Source organism: Crotalus tigris, unplaced genomic scaffold (genome assembly GCF_016545835.1).
Source record: "Crotalus tigris isolate CLP2741 ecotype Arizona unplaced genomic scaffold, ASM1654583v1 scf7180000024461.2689607, whole genome shotgun sequence".
Lineage (NCBI taxonomy): Eukaryota > Metazoa > Chordata > Lepidosauria > Squamata > Viperidae > Crotalus > Crotalus tigris.
This window is the reverse complement of record NW_024100631.1, coordinates 685,001-702,449: the sequence shown is the minus strand read 5'-3', so window position 1 is coordinate 702,449 and position 17,449 is coordinate 685,001. Positions and strand designations below refer to the sequence as shown.

The following is a 17,449-nucleotide window of genomic DNA, read 5'->3' as shown; positions in this document are numbered from 1 at the left end:
GTTGGGCAAGTGGCTCCCACAGATCCCAGGGACCATCTCAGATCTCTCCGTCCAGAAGACTAGAATGCTAAGAACCTCTAAGATCCTCAAACTCCTGGGAAGGGTGACTTCCCTCGCGTGAACTCCTACGGGGAACACATCTCCCAAACTGCTGCTTAATACCGAAACATAAATAACTGCAGCTTTCTCTAGCCGAGAGAGAAGGAAAGAGTCTGATTCTACCACTTTAATCAGGCAAGATCGTGATTCCATAAGCCTTTGGCCCGGACGTGTTTCTCGAATCACACTGTCGGCTTTGGTGGCTGGTAACCAGCTCTCTGTCATCCGATATCTATAAAAAGGCTTAATTAAGCATTTACGTCCGGCCATTGGCAAATAAATTTATCAAGCAATTAATGATTCTTACCCACCCACCCACCAATGCATCACCATTCGCCCTGTTATGATGATAAATATTCCCATCATCGCTCCAATTTAAACTAAAGGAAGAAAAGAATGGCGGAGATCTGGGGGTGAAGAGAATCCTGCTAAGTATTTATGGCTGGGAAGGATGTGCTTGCCTGTCTTCGGTTCCTAAGTACAGTTCTGCAATTAAGCTAATTGGCTTTGGAATTAGATAGTGCCTTTTAGACAATATTATCGATGGAGGCGACAGCACACAATGAGGCTACCTTCGGTTTGGCTTGAAGCAACCGGTCCTCAATAAGAGACAAGACTTTGAGCTTGGTGGTTTTCTTGCAGACGTTTCAGGACCCAACTAGGTAACATCATCAGTGCTAGAAGGGAGTGGGGTTTGCAGAGAGGAGGAGGGGGGAGGAGGAGGAGGAGGACTGTGGGCTCTTTGCTACTCTCTGAGCTTAGTGGTTTCCTTGCAGACATTTCATGATCCATCTAGGTAACATCATCAGTGCTAGAAGAGAGTGGGGTTTGCAGAGAGGAGGAGGAGGAGGAAGAGGAAAAGAAAGAGGAGGGGTAGGAGCAGGAGTAGTAGTAGGAGGAGGACTGTAGGCTCTTTGCTGCTCTCTGAGCTTGGTTGTTTTCTTGCAGACATTTCATGATCTAACTAGGTAACATCATCAGTGCTAGAAGTGGGGTTTGCAGGGAAGAAGAGGAGGAGGAGGAGGAGGAGGAGGAAAAAGAAGAGTAGTAGTAGTAGTAGTAGCAGTAGTAGTAGTAGTAGTAGGAGGAGGAGGAGGAGGAGGAAGAGGAGGATTGTGGGCTCTTTGCAGCTCCCTGGAGCTTGGTTGTGTTCTTGCAGGCATTTCATGATCCAGAATGGCAAAGGACTCCTACTTGAGCAGGGGGCTGGACTAGAAGACCTCCAAGGTCCCTCCCGACTTTGATATTCTAGGTTTTACTCCAAGCGAGAGAGAAAATTAGGATTAGAACGTTGTCTTGTAACCGACAAAGCCATTGTAATCAGTCAAGCTCATCTTTCCAGATGTGAATTTCAGTGCCCTCTACAACTCCCTATGAATGTTCCTGTTTTGGATTCCCCGTGGCTTATCCTTTTCCAGAGAAGTGGGCCATTAATGTTAGATTTGGTTGCTTACAGTGCAATAGTACAGAAAATTGGAGTTATTCACCAGCCCCAAAGAATGGACCACACACTTTAGTCGAAAAGCTTTTCCTTCCCCCCCCCTTGCCTTGTTGAGATGCCGTGCATTCAGAGAAGTTATGATCCTGCTGTGCAAGGAAACCAGAGTGAATAATATTTTCCATTAAAATACAGCTGTGTAATATGATAAAATGCGCCCAGCCATTACTCAAGGCAAAACCCTCAGATAAATAGCCTTTTCCATTTGTTTTTCAACAGGAAACACTTGAACCCATCCAGAATCGGGTACTTAAAAGTCAGAATTGTCACAAATCACCTAAAATAAAGTTTCAGCTGACTCAGCTGACTTTGAACCTCAATGGGGAACTTTGAAAAACAGAGGCTTTGGGCAATCTAAAATTCAAATCTGCTGCAACCGATAATTTTTGTTTTCCCCAAGCCAAGGGAGATTTGGATCCTGGAGCTGGTGAAATAGATCGGTCTTTGAAATCTGTTTTTTTGTTTATGTGTGTTGCTTTTCCATGCAGAGAGTCAAGCCATCTGCATGGCCATCTATCTGATAGTAGGAAAGAGAATGTTTGTGGGAGGAAACAAATACAGATGGTCCTCAATTTATGGCCAAAACCATCGCTAAGTGAGACCTTTGTTGTGAGTTTTGCCCCGTTTTATAGCCTTTCCTGCCACAGTTGTTAAGTGAATCACTGTAGTTGTTAAGTTAGTGACACAGTTGTTAAGTGAATCTGACTTTAATAATAATAATAATAATAATAATAATAATAATAATAATAATAATAAGAAGAAGAAGAAGAAGAAGAAGAAGAAGAAGAAGAAGAAGAAGAAGAAGAAGAAGAAGGAGAAGGAGAAGGAGAGGAAGAAGGGGAAGAGGAAGAGGAAGGAGAAGAAGAAGAAGAAGAAGAAGAAGAAGAAGAAGAAGAAGAAGAAGAAGAAGAAGAAGAAGAAGAAGAAGAAGAAGAAGAAGAAGAAGAAGAAGAAAAAGAAAAGAAGACTAATAATAAATTTGGAAGGGACCTTGGAGGTCATCTAGTCCAACCCCCCTGCTCAGGTATAGGAAACCCTATACCATTTCAGAGTCTCTTCTTAAAAACTTCCAGTGTTGGAGCATTCATCGCTTCTGGAGGCAGGTTGTTCCATTGGTTAATTGTTCTGACTGTCAGGAGGTTTCTCCTTAGTTCTAGGTTGCTTCTCTCCTTGGTTAGTTTCCAATCCGTTGCTTCTTGTCCTGCCTTCTAGTGCTTTGGAGAATAGCTTAACTCCCTCTTCTTTGGGGCAGCCCCTGAGATACTGGAATACAGGCTATCATGTCCCCCCTTGTCCTTCTCTTTGTTAAACTAGACATACTCAATTCCTGCAACCGTTCCTCATATGTTTTAGCCTCCAGTCCCCTGATCATCTTTGTTGCTCTTCTCTGCACTCTTTCTAGAGTCTCAACATCCTTTTTTACATCGTGGCGGCCAAAACTGGATGCAGGATTCCAAGTGTGGCCTTACCAAGGCCTTGTAAAGTGATACAGTTTGCTGGTCAGAAGGCTGCAAAAGGAGATTGCGTGTCCCCAAGAAACTGTAAACGTCATAAACGTCACCCACGGGGATGCTGCAACAGTCTCAAGTGCAAAAAACCGCCATAAGTCCCTTTTTTGCCATTGTGACTTTGAATGGTCACTAAATGAACCGTCGTAAGGACCACATCCTGCACAAAAATTGTCCACCATTATTGTTGATGCTTCCTTATTGACATAAAAAAAAGCGGAGTGTAAAAATATTTTGCTATAATATATAAAGACGTGACTGCAGTTGGTCGAGCCAGCGGGAGAACTGTCCGTCTTGCGATAGTCACAACAAGCTTTGCCAATTCTCTTTCTTCTGCGTTGTGGAGCAGGACCTCTCCAAGTGGAGAGGGCTAATAAGTATACCGCAAAATGGGCTGCGTTTCTCCCATTCCTTGATTTAAAACTGCTGGATATTCAAAAGGAGCCATAACAGCTCCCATAAATTTTCCACAGCCCTGGAATTAAAATGGTAATCACGATTTCAATATACTGTTCAGAAGGGAAGGGATGAAAAATGGGTATTTCTGGGGCTACTTCACCCTCAGCCAAGGTGTTTAGGAACTGAGCATCACAGCGAAGGAAATTGAATCCGTCTAACAAATGTTTTCAATACAGATTAGCAGCTGCTTTCTAAGGAGTCAGAAAGTTTTTGGCACAACCTGCACATACCAAGGAACAAATTGTATTCAGCTGTATTCAGATTAGATCAGAATAACAGAGTTGAAAGGGACCTTGTAGGTCATCTAGTCCAACCCCCTCAACCCAAGCAGGAGACCCAACACCAGGGGTAGGCAACCTTGGCTCTTTTATGACTCGTGGACTTCAACTCCCAGAATTCTTGAGCCAGCCATACTGACTCAGGAATTCTGGGAATTGAAGTCCACGAGTCATCAAAGAGCCAAGGTTGCCAACCCCTGCCCTACACCATTTCTGACAGATGGCAGTCCAGTCTTTTCTTGAAAGCTTCCAATGATGAAGCTCCCACAACATCTGAAGGTAACTTCTGTTCCATTGGTTGATGGTTCTCACTGTCAGAAAATTCCTCCTTATTTCTAGGTTGAATCTCTCCTTGATCAGTTTCCATCCATTATTCCTTGTCCAGTCTTCAGGTGCTTTGGAAAATAGGTTGACCCCTCCTCTCTGTGAGACCCCCTCAAACATTGAAAGACTGCTATTATGTCTCCCCCGGTCCTTCTCTCCACTAGACTAGCCATGCCCAGTTCCTGCAACTGTTCTTCATATGTTTTAGCCTCTAATCCCCTGATCATCTTTGTTGCTCCTCTCTGCACTTTTTCTAGAGTCTCAACATCTTTTTTAATAGATTTTTTTTTGTATAGATCAGAGGAATTGACCCTTTTCACCTAAGCCAAAAGCCATTGACTGGGCACTGAGACCTAGACCAAAATGTTTTCAGTAAATAGGACAATGTTAAGAGGACAATGACTTGAGCCCCTAGAGGACCGTCCACTGCCAAATTTGGACCTGCACATTGGAGAAGAATGGTGGCACAGTGATTAGAATGCAATACTGCAGGCTAATTCTGCCGACTGCCAGCAGTTCAATTGCCACCGGCTCAAGGTTGACTCAGCCTTCCATCCTTCCGAGGTCGGTAAAATGAGGACATAGATTGTTGGGGGGCAAAAGGCTGACTCTGTAAACTGCTTAGAGAGGGCTGTAAAGCACTATGGAGCGGTATATAAGTCGAAGAGTTAGTGCTATCCTTTAACTCCGTCTGCAAAGCTGCAGAAATAAGACTTTGAAAGTCTTCTCTTTCCAGACCTCCAACATCTGGGGTAGCTTGAAATAAAAGAGCTACAAGGCTTGAATCTTAAAACCTCACAATGGGTATTGGTTAAGAAGACTATTAGGTCTGCGTAGGCTGGAAGGCAATGACCCTGCGTTTGATTTATTTCTGCTTGGAATGCTGAATCAGGGTATGACAATGGCCTGCGGGCTGCCTCAGTGTCCAGTGATGTAGCTTGAGGGCCTGTCACCCAGGTGTGATCATGTGCTTGGGAGAAAATGGGGTTGTGCATTGTAGACTCACAAAAAAGCCTTAGGTCTTTCATAATTTGCAGCATATGTTTCCCTCTCTATCAGACCCAAACAAAGCTTGCCTTAAATTTCCTCCTCCACCACCTCCAACTCCACCATCACCACCACCATCACCACGTCTTCCTCCTCCTCCTCCTGCTCCTCCTCCTCCTCCTGCTCCGAAGCTATTTTTCTCCCTAATTTTAGGATCTCTCCCTTCTTTCACACTTTCTTGCCCATGTGAAGAACGAGGGTTCTCTCACCCCAATTCCTTTGTGTCTTGCCCTTACTACTACAATTCTACTCTGGTTGAAATGATCAGCAAGCAAACAGAGAGCCCCAGCGGTTAATTGACACTGGTAGTTAGACCAAAGAATTTATATTTAAGGATGGACAAATGTCCTACCTTCCACCACTATGGTTGAGGGGTCCTTGGTGCTCTCTGAGCTTGGTTATTTTCTTGCAGACATTTCATGACCCAACTAGGTAGCATCATCAGTTCCAGAAGGGAGTGGGGCTTGCTTTAGTATATAAAGAGATCGCAAATCTCACTCCCTCTTAGCACTGATGAGGTTACCTAGCTGGGTCATGAAACGTCTGCAAGAAAACCACCCAGCTCAGAGAGCCCCAAGGACTCCTCATTTCAACCCTGGGCTACAAATATTCTCCTTTATTGTTACCACGATGTTTCTGAGAAACTCAAACAATACAGCCACAGTTTCACCTTAATTTGACTTTGCAACACACCACGCCTGAGTTTCTTTTCGCAAAATAAAGGAGAGCAAATATTGATTGTACTTTTCAGCCAGAAAAAAAAAGCCCGCGCCCCCCCCTCAAACCAAAAGACAATTTACTACTAAGGTAAACGTGACATCGACACAAAAGTGACTCTGTGTGGAGAACTACATTTTAAAATTATTCCTCGATATTCTCCGAGCGTCCCACCTGGCTTGAAATAAAGCTACGTGTTTTTCTGCTGTTATTTCCCGTTTCAGCGTTATTTATATCCGCTCGAGTATTTATCCGTATCTCTGCAGTCTTTTAATGACTTCAAAGACACAGATCCCAACGTGAACTTTTGAGCTAAGTTGGAGCAATAAAGCAAAGGCTCTCATTTCAAATCTTTTCACTGATCTCAGGGACATTCTCTGGAGCAAATTGGTTCTGGATTAAAGCCTCAGGATTGGGGGAAAAAAAAGAGCCTGGCAATGCTTTTGATGCATCAGAGAGACCCGGAAAAAAAGAAAGAAATGCTTTGGAAAAACCAAAAGTTGCTCCTTGTCTTTTTTCCCAGTCTTTTATTCCCCCTCCCTGAGATTTCTCTCCGACGCTCTTAGCGCAACAGGGAAAATCAGAACTGCTGAGAATCCAAACGCTATTTTATTTCTCTACTGCCTTCCCACCTTTCTAATGGAAAATTAATTACAGGTTATAGTCCAGTGATGGCGAACCTTTTAGAGACCGAGTGCCCAAACTGCAACCCAAAACCCACTTATGCATCGTCGGGTGCCAGGTGGGTGTGGCCCATTGGCTGGGTGTGGCTAATTGGGTGGGTGTGGCCCATTGGCTGGGTGTGGCTAATTGGGTGGGTGTGGCCCATTGGCTGGGTGTGGCTAATTGGGTGGGTGTGGCCCATTGGCTGGGTGTGGCTAATTGGGTGGGTGTGGCCCATTGGGTGGGCATGGCTGCGGTGGTAACTACAGACTGGGTGGGACTAAAAAGTTCGATCAATCAATTCCAACTTTGCAAGATCTTTTTTTTCCCCATGAGAAGTTGAAATTGACCGATTGAACCTTTTTTTTCTTTTTGCACACGGCGGCGGAGGCCTAAAGCAAAAAGGTTTTATGAAACCCAGCTGAAGGCCTAGGACTGGGGCGACGGTGCGCGTGCCCACAAAGAGGGCTCTGAGTGCCGCCTCTGGCACCCGTGCCATAGGTTCGCCACCACTGTTATAGTCCTTGGCTTACAACTGTTCCTTTAGGGACCGCTCAAAGTTACAAGGGCACCGAAAAAGGTGACTTTACAACTGTCGCAGCAATCCCGTGGTCAAGTGATCAAAATGGAGGCGCTTGCCAACTGGCTTGTGTTTGGGGGTGGCAAAACCCCGCGATCGCCATTGGTTGCCTTTCCAGTTAGCAAAGTCAATGGGGGAAAGCCAGATGCACTTAGCAAGTGTGCGATTTGCTTAACAACTGGGGCAAAAGGGCTGTAAAAGGGGGCGAAACTCACTTTAACAACCGCCTTGCTTAGCAACAGAAATTTTGGACTCAGTTGTAATCCTAAATCGAGGACTTCCTGTATACCATATTCAACTGTTGTCCCTTATGCTCATTATGCTTTCTGTTCTATTTGGAGAAATCAATAGGGTTCTCCCCCCCCCCAGTAGGAAATGCCCTGCAGGCAGAAATCTAGTATAGCAAGGAGAGGAGGTCAGCCATGTTTTCCCTCCCTCTGATGAGCTACTGTTCTCACATGCAAGGGAATCCTTTTAAAATAGGTTTTCAAGTATTGCACGATACTTGAAACTGACTTACGTGGAAAAAATCTCTCTCGTTTACATCTGCGTAAACTCATTGCTATGCACAGAAGCAATGTGCGGGCTTAGCACATTTACCCTGGAGAAGCCACATTACCAGGCTCTTAACTAAAACATCACCAGTAGGTGATGCTCTAATATATCAGAAAAAAAAAAAAAAAACCACATCAGGAAACTAAGCCATTCAATAAACGTAAGACATCTGAAGGCTGATGAAGCGTGTTTTCTGCTATCAAATGCATTTTTTTTTTCATTGAAATTGTATTCATGTGACAGTTGCAACTGTTGTTACCTTGGGGTGATAAAAGAATCAACAGAAGTCGTATCGGTACGTGTGGTGTTCGTTTTTTTTTACACAAACACGGTATACAACAGCTAAGGGCCATCAAAGCTCACTGTATAACTTCACAGATGACATTGAATTATGTTGGGTGTTTTTTTTGTTGTTGTTGTTTTTTGGAGCGACAGCTTAGGGTAGCAGCTAAACTGGAAACTGGGAGAGTGTGAATTTATTTATTTATAAGACTTATATACCGCTTTAAGTGCAAGCACTCTCTAAGCGGTGTACACCAGTAAGCAATGTATATATATATATTTACATTGCCCCCAACAATCTGGGTCCTCATTTTACCTACCCCGGAAGGATGGAAGGCTGAGTCAACCTTGAGCCGGTGAGATTTGAACCACTGACCTGCTGAACACAGTCAGCTAAAGTGGCCTGCTAGTCCCAGCTTAGCTACAAAGCCAGCTGGGTGACCTTGAGCCAGCCACTCTGTCTCAGCCCTAGGAAGCAGGCAATGGCAAACCACTTGTGAAAAACCTTGCCAAGAAAACTGCAGGGGTTTTTTCCAGGCAGTCAAGAATTGGATGGGATTGCATGAAAAAAAAAATTGCAATAGTCCAAGTCATACAACACGTTAATTGTGGGGGCCTTAGTGCTCTCTGAACTCGGTTATTTGCTTGCCGACATTTTCATTACCTGACTAGGTAACATCATCAGTTCAAGGGAGTGTGGTCCCGGCTCCCTGCTTACCTACAGTATCTTCCCTTGCACCGTTAGTGGGGGGTTGGTTTTATCCATGGTAATATCTTGATTGGGATATTGCTTTCTGCTTGATTGTTTGGCTGGTGTTAATCCCTGCTTATCTGGGTGTAGGCTGATGGAAATGTGTTCCGATCTTTTTTGTTCCCTTTTTGGCTTTTTTATTGTCTCTTTTGAATGTTATGTAAATGTGGTTTATCTTTATGTGCCTATTGAGGGCTGATTTGTCTGGATGCCAAGTTTTCAAGACATCTGCAGCATTTTTTGGATTTTGCTCGGTTTAGGTTGCTCACCGTTTCCCAATTGAAACTATGATTGAGTCTGTCCATGTGTTATGAGGTTAAAATGGTTTCACTGTGCCTTCTGACTGCTGTTCTGCATAGTGACCGTTACAGTCCTTACGCTGTACGTTGGAGAAGATTCTTATTTTTCTGGGTTACTGGGTCTTTTGGTTTACTTAAGATGTTTTGGAAGGTTTTAGCTGTTTGGTATGCTAGGTTGATGTCATATGGTTGTAACAGTCTGTTGGTTCTTTCTGAGATGTTTTGATAAGTGTCATCCTTTTCATTGCTTGTGTTGGTTGTGCTATACTGGGTTGAGTGCTTAAGCAATTTTTAATAAAGTTGTGTGGGTATCAAAAAACGATGCATATAAACAAAATGGTGGGTCTCAAAAATGATCAAATGTGCCTAATATTTTGATTAAAAAAATAAATCAGGGAAACCACATGATTCCGCAATAGCTTAGTAAAATCTCTGAATCTAGCTGTTCTCTCTGTGCTAATCCATGGCTGTGATAGATGATATGACTGACCCAGTTGGGAAAAAAATTACTTTGCCAGAAGCATATAATCACAGATTCTCCCAGTTCAATTCATAATGGCCATTTGGATGACTTTCACTTCCTTCTCTTTTTTTTTGATTGCAGAAGAAATGTACAAAAAACTCTGGTGGCCCCAATCAAGGGAAGCTTACCAACCCCGTTCTTCCCCTGTCCCAGATCTTATTATGTAGACACAGTAGGAGTGAAATATCCCCAACAGAGAAAGAGGCCAAGTTCCTAGAACTGCCCCATTTTTTGCTGGGCTAGTTTAGCATTTCATCTCTCTGATAACAGCTGCAAGAGAGGGACGACAGTCCACGTTTCACCACTGACCAGGAGGATCAGCTTAACCCAAAGCAACCCCAAACTCAAACTCTGCTGACTGGTTGGTGGCATTCACACGGCATGCTTCCCGTTAAGCATATTATCTGAACTCACACAGAGCATCATTCTATAGGGAGCCTGCAAGAAACTTAGCAGCAGCTCACATTTGGGAAAGCTTAATGACAAAGGAAAGACGAAAATAAATCCCAAAGGGGGCTATGAATGTATTTCGATGATGGAGGATTTGTCAGAAGAAGAGGTGTTTCATATCCCAGGGCCAATCGTGCAACTCAATGGCTTTGGTGCCACCAAATTCAACCCAGAAGCTGCAGCGCAAAAAAAAAAAAAAAAAAACGAGGTTGGCCATCGATTCAGCCACTGCAGGAAGGAATTGGAGAGGGTTGACGGCCTTGGTGAAGGGAGAACAGCCTTTGCATGCTCAGAGGCTTGGTGTGCGGACGTTCAAAGCGGTTGGAATCAGGGCGAGGAAAGAGGTCCCCCATCTCCCCACACGTATGGAACAAAAAGCATTTCGGCGGGGGGGGGGAACACGGGTTAGCAGGGGAGTGAGCAGATAAGCCCACCTCCCTCTTTGTCTTGGAGGGGAGATACCCCCCCCCCAGCTGCCTAGGGAAGCCGCGCGAATGCGGGGGAGTTTTCCTCCCTCCTTCCCCTCTCCTCCCTCCCTCCTTCCCCCCCAACACCCAACACGCCACGTGACTTCGCCCCTGCGCTGTGCGCGGGGAGCGAGGCAGCGAGGGCCAGCAACCGACCCGATTGCAACCACCGCGCACGCAGGCGTGCGAGGACGCGCGCAGGGCAGGCAGACAGGCAGGCAACCATCGCGCAAGACCGCTTCCCCTTCTCACCTTCGCCGCTCCCCCCCACCTGCCCAAACCCTGACACGCGTGCAACTGTGGGCGCATCCCGCTCACCTGCTCTCTCCTTGCGCTCGCCGCTGCCCAAGCTGGCTGGCCTGCCTCGGCGCTGCGTCCTTGCTTCTGGCTGCCCCCCCCACCCCGCCCGGGCGTGCCTCACCCCCATCGTCAGCCGAGGGGGTCCTCACCCCCCCCGCTTTCTAGAGCCCCCAACAGAGACACGGGCGTCCCCTCCGGGCTGAAGGACAGAAGCCCGAAGGAGGAGAAGGAGTCAGCCGGCGGCTGCTTGGAACGCCGTGGTGCTGAAGCGGACAGCTCCTGGTCGCCGGCAATGCATTGACTCGCCTTGGGCATCCAGAAGTCGTGGGAAGGGGATCTTTCAAGACTTCCTTCTGCCCTCTTTCCCGCCCCCCAGTTCCTCTCTCCCCCCCCCGTCCTTCCTTCCACCATCCGCGGGCAGGGACTGCTTGCCTTCGATGGTGCCGCAGCTCCCGGAACTACCATGCCTTGACGCCCTCCTGACCCAGCAGCTTCCATGGCGGTTGCAAGGAAAATCAAAACTTTATTGACGGTGAACATCTTGGTTTTTGTGGGCATCATCCTCTTCTCGGTCTACTGCAGGATCCAGGACCGCTCCCAGGAGCTGGTGCAGATCGTCCAGAGCGCCGACCGACGGATGAGGGGACGGAATGCCAAAGTGGGCGCCCTGCTGGACAGGGAGGCCATCCTGCAAAGGTTGGACCATCTGGAGGAGGTGGTGTACAACCAACTCAATGGTGAGGAAGGGAGGGGAGCATCAGGGCAGTCGGCTGAGCAAATGTGGGGGAGGGGATAGTGCTGCCTAATAGCTAGCTAAGAGTACGAGTATGTGAGTCAGAGGCAGGGCGATCATATGCTGCTTAGACTTCATAGAGTTTTGTAAAGCTTGGGCAGACTGTAACATTTTCTATCGAGTCACTGTCTTTACTAAGATTGAGCAAAAGTGGATTAGAACATGGGAATTTCAGACCCATGTCTCTTCTGGGCATTATTTATTTTGGAATTCCATGTTGAGCTGGTGCCAGAGGGCTTGCTGAACTTTGAACAGGAGAAAGTTGGAGTTAATGCAGTACTTCAGACTTACTATCAATTATTTTCAAATGCCCCTGCAAACAATCTGGATAACCAACATAACTCAAACTGTACACAGCCAATAGAAAGCTCTACCTACAGATCAGCAGCAGGTTTGTCCCAAGGGGACTTTCATTTTGGTCAGAGGACTAGAGTTATAACTCAAATATCTGTGGTTGGCTCCTTACACGCCATAGCAGAGGTCCCCAACCTTTGGGGCACCAGGGACCGGTTCCGTGGAGAGAGGTTTTTCCGTGGACTGGAGGGTGCGTAGTTTTGTGTGCTGCCTGCATCCCAATGATGGGGCTTTGCTTGTTTGTGTGGACCGATTGCTGGCATGCCACGGTCCAGTACTGGTCCACAGACTGGGGGTTGGGGATCCCTGCGCTATAGGCTCCTGACTTTGATAGCCTCACCTGGTGTAAATCTATAACATCTCAGCCTTCATTTCCTCTCTGTAAAATGGGCTCGTATGTAAAGGTGCACCCCTTGATTTCTCATTGCATGGACCATGTACATCTGGATGAACTGAATTTGCAGAGCATGTTTAGAGAAGGGAAGACACTGAGATCCTATATTCAGTTGTGGAGACAGGCTGTCTTATGCTGTTGATAAGGGCACCTTCCTTTGGTGGCGGAAGATACAAAGGCAAAGGACAGACCCATTTGATTTGTGTGTGGTCCTATATACCATCAAGGCTCATCAGATTGTTGGTTGTTGGTGAAATAAAGAACAGGGGATGTTTCTGGTTGGGACAATGATGTGTTTGACTGAGGAACCGTCGCCTTGACGCTTTGCTGAAGAAGCCAAGCAATTGGGGGGGGGGGAAAGGGAGGATACAAATTTTGGCTAAGTCCCTTCCCTCAAAGGGAAGCTGCTTCTTGGTGTTTACAATTCTTTTGCCAACACCACAGAGGACCCATCTGTTTGAAGCAATGCAGTAGGATTGCTTGGTGGCATCTCCTTCACGTGTCTTAGTTGGTGGTTTGATGCTGTAAGATGAACCAAGCAGTGTGTGAAAACAGCTGGTCATCATTAAAAAGTTGGAGATGATTGCAAAAGCCAGGCTCCGTGGTTGTCCCAAGCAAGTTGGACGCTTCACCCAAGTTTGTTTGAACGGAGGCCCAGTGAACTAAAAGGAAGAAATATTTCATTCTGAAGCCACTTTTTAAAATGACTAACGGTGTCCTTTCCGTTGTGTCCACAGAGCCAACGAGTGCTGTAAAGCACTTTTCAAGTTCCAAAACTGCAGTAACAGGCTGCAAGGCTGTATCAGCAGTACAATTATCTCCTTTTCTGCTGTTCTTCAGCATTTCTTTAACCTATCAGCTATCATTACTGTTCCTAGCTCTCATGAGGGCAAATGTGAGTTTCTTATTCTGTCACCCCCTCCTCCTTCTGTCACCTGAAAGAGGGTGTATAATTAAAAACTAATTGGATGTATATAAATTAAATCATAGGTTATTGCATGGTTTAAATCAAGTTGACCCAACATTATATTGGTCCTACTCTTTCTTTTCTTTTTTTTAAAGAAAATGTCCGCTATCTGATAGGAGCACTTGATTTTACCGTTCAATATAAAAGCCGAGGACACATCATACTTTAACGATACTGTTTGAGAAGCACTTATAAGACAAAGTATCCTACTTCAGGTTTGGCCACAGTTAAACTGGTGTAAGCCTTTGTAAAGCACACTGATTTAAACGAGAATCGAGAGCACCGCAGCTACTCATGTCACAGTTGTGTCAGACATAAAATGGAGGAACATCTCAAACAAGTAATCATCACCAAGAACAATCGGTCTCTCTCATACTTGTGAGGATGCAGTGCCGTGTAGATTGATGCATCTTGCCAGTGAGTTGCCAGCCTGCTCCCGGCTCTTTTTGATTGATTGACCTTAAAAAATCAGTTTATGGAATAGGATTCCAAGGTAGATTTGATGGTTTCTAAATGATGGGTACGGCTCTCCGGTGAATTATAAGACAGGAAGGATTATTGAGTTACTAATGCGGAAAGTCTTAAGACTGTTTGATGACCCTTCTCTTATTTCTGCAGTTGTGTGCATTTTGCCCTGTGAAATAAAGTAATGTTTTTGATCTAGAAAGAAGAGTTTGCATCCCATGGTCCTAAACCCCACCCAAATGGGGGGGGGGTTAAAAATGGACTGAAACCTTTCAGTCATGCTCCTTTTAATAACTGATGCCTTTCAGCATCCTGGAAGCCACCTGGCATTAAGGGGAAACTTCCTAACAGTGAGGACAATTAACCAGTGGAACAGCTTGCCACCAGAAGTTGTGGGAGCTTCATCGCTGGAGGTTTTTAAGAAGAGACTGGGCAGCCACTTGTCTGAAATGGTATAGGCTCTCCTGCTTGAGTAGGGGGCTGGACTAGAAGACCTCCAAAGTCCCTTCCAGCTCTATTCTGATCCCTTTAGAAGATCAAGGAATTTGAAGGAGGCGTCTGGGCCCGTGAAAAGTTCCCAACTTCAGTCTTGGGGGAGTGAATAGGGAGTGTTGCAATCTTGCTTGTGTTCATTGTCTTTGGTTTCTATCAGTTCTCTGTGGCTTATACTCTAGTTGTAGAGACTGAAAGTTGCATTCTTACATTTGGAGAATTATATGTTACGACCGTCTTTCACATTTACGACCACGGTAGCATCCCCAGGTCATGCAGTCAAAAGTGAGACGCCTGACAAGTGACTCATATTTATGACGGTTGTGACTTTCTGACTAGCAAAGCCAGATTCACTTAACAGCGATGTTACTAACTTAACAACTGCAGGGATTCACAGTTAACAAATGTGGCAAGTGAGGCTGTAAAATGGGGCCAAACTCACTTAACCAATGTCTCATTTAGAAGCGGAAAATTTGGGCTCCACTGTGGTCGTAAGTTGAGGACTACAGTATTTGCTTTCCCCTTGCTGGGCCAGTGATTTTCTTTCCTTTTTTTTTTTTTTTTAGTCAAGGGAACATTCAGCTTAGATTTCTTTTCAGCTTATTTTCAGCTTATTTCTAATTCATAGCCTTGCTTTGTTTTGTTTATTTCATTTTTAATTGCAGCCAACTACCCTGAGCAATAGAACACGGTTGGAACGGCAAGGGAAGAAAAAAAAAAAAAAACCCAAGATAGAATATGTTTCCCCTAAACTATGTTTGTTAAACACAGGCATCTATTTTATTGTTGGGAGATTTAAACTCCTCTTCCTACTTTGACACAGATTCACTCAAGCCACCTTGAGGCAAGTCACTAATTCTTAAGTTAGTTCTCTCAATGAGGAATAAAAAAAAGGCAGAATTTATAAAAGATTTCCCAGCAGTTGAAGGAACCATATATAAACCAAAATATAACCCCCCCCAATTTTCCCCCTTAATTTATTTTACCCTCCACCTCCAACATATATATATATATGTTGAGAGAAGTAGTCGAACACCGGGATAAATAAAAACAACTGTTTAATAAACTAACAACTGTTTGATAAACTTAGCCTTCATCGGCTAACTGCCAACGTCATCAGGTTTTAGGATAAATAAATAAAGCAAGCAGATCTGTAATGGAAACAGGCTTGATTTATATTGTGTGGATATAATTTGCAGACTGGGTAGACGTGTCTAATTTTGAGCCTGCAGAAAAGGTTGACCTGTTTGGCACGTTGCTTCTGTGCTTCTAACTCTTCACACTTCAATCTCCCCATTCTTAATTTCTGCAACCTGCAGAAAGCTGAGGATGTTCCTCCATTTTGTTCTGTCTCAGGCTAATTCGGTGCTCTCTGAGCTTGGTGGTTTTCTGGCAGATGTTTCGTTACCCAAACTACGTAACATCGTCAGTATTAGAAGGGAGTGTTGTGTGTGGAGAGGAGGAGGAGGAGGAGGACGACGACTCTGGGGTTCTTGGTGCTCTCTGACTTTGGTGGTGTTCTTGCAGATGTTTCAAACTAGTGATGATCATCTAGCATTGATGATGTTACCTACTTGGGTAATAAAACGTCTGCAAGAAAACCATCAAGCTCAGAGAGCACCAAGGACCCCTCATTTCAACCCCGATCTACAAATATTCTCCTTTATTGGTCATCCTAATTGTTTTCAAATATAAAAAACAAAATATAATAAAATGTGGTAGCTAAGATTCCATCAGACTCTTTTTGCCATATTTTCCTGCTACACTGGCTGACAATTTGCTTCTAGGTCCAATTCAAGGTGCTGGTTGTCACCTTCAAAGCCCTACATGACTGGGGCCAGATTATTTATTTGTAGGACCATCTTTCCCCAGTTACATCAGAATATCAGAATATCAATAAGTCTCCTGTATTAAGAGGAGTTATTTCCAGAGTAGTGAGCACAAACCTCTAAAGGAGAGTTGAACGTTGCTTTCTAGAACATAGAATCAAAAGTCTGGAAGGGACCTTGGAGGTCTTCTAGTCCAACCTCCTGCTCAGGAAGGAAACCCTGTACCAGTTCAGGCAAATAATTGTCCAGTCTTTTCTTAAAAACTTCCAATGTTGGAGCATTCACAATTTCTGGAGGCAAGGCGTTCCACTGATTAATTGTTCTAACTGTCAGGAAATTCCTCCTTAGTTCTAGGTTGCTTCTCTCCTTGATTATTTTCCATCTGTTGCTTCTTGTCCTGCCTTCAGGTGCTTTGGAGAATAGCTTGACTCCCTCTTCTTTGGGGCAGCCCTTCAAACATTGGAACACTTCTATCATATGATCTACCCAACCCATCAGAGGGAGTAGACAGGGAATGTTACAGGTCCCCTCTCCTAAAGAAGTCTGTCTAGTGCAGAGGTCTTCAAACTTGGCCCTTTTATGACTTGTGGACTTCAGCTCCCAGAATTCCTCAACCAGAGTGCCTGGCTGAGGAATCTGGGATTTGAAGTCCACAAGTCATAAAAGGGCCAAGTTTGAAGACCCCTGATCTAGTGGATCAAGAGGAAAGGTCTCTTGTGGGTCTTACATCACTGGAGTTTTCAAACAGACTAAACAATTATTTGATCAGGATGGTATAAGACCTCTTGCCTTGAGCAGGGGTTGCACTAGAAGACCTCCAAGGCCCCTTCCAGCTCTTCGAGGTCGCTTCCAGGCTTTTGATTCTGTGTCCTATAAAACAATGTTCGATCTTCCTGGAGAGGTTTATACTGTTAAGCTGTTTATTAATCTGGAAATAACGCATAGATTTACTGTTGAGTAAATCTACTCACTGTTGCACTGGGCCTGCCTTGAGGAACATATGTTGCCTGTAGAACTTAAAATGTTCTGGTACAGAATGCTGAAGTGTACTACACCAAATTAAAGCTAAGCTTTTTTTTCTTTGAGAGAAGTACAAAATAATAATAATAATAATAATAATAATAATATTAACAATTGTCGATAAGAAAGACAAAAAAGTCTGGATAGTGGACGTGGCAGTGCCTGGAGATAGCAGAACAGAAGAGAAAGAACTGGAGAAGATACCAAAATACAAAGACCTACAAATAGAAATAGAAAGACTGTGGCAAAAGCAAGCAAGGGTAGTACCAATAGTCATAGGCTCCTTGGGTGCAATCCCAAAACAACTGGAGCACCACTTGAACACCATTGGCATT

At 44.8% G+C, this 17,449-nt stretch overlaps 1 protein-coding gene across 3 annotated transcripts in view; it reads left to right on the top strand.

Moving 5' to 3' along the window:
- The window catches only part of GALNT9 (polypeptide N-acetylgalactosaminyltransferase 9), a 130,466-nt gene that overhangs the window by 28,838 nt on the left and 84,179 nt on the right, over positions 1-17,449 (top strand). The window contains exons 1-2 of one of the 3 annotated variants that reach the window (XM_039332395.1): positions 10,225-10,396; positions 11,383-11,537. The exons of 1 other annotated variant lie outside the window; for it this stretch is intronic. In XM_039332395.1, coding sequence (XP_039188329.1) covers positions 11,438-11,537 — 100 coding nt within the window. In that variant the 5' untranslated portion in view covers positions 10,225-10,396; positions 11,383-11,437. Of the gene's footprint in view, positions 1-10,224; positions 10,397-10,611; positions 11,538-17,449 lie in introns of those variants that run through there. One more of the 3 variants, XM_039332394.1, reaches the window with a different exon arrangement.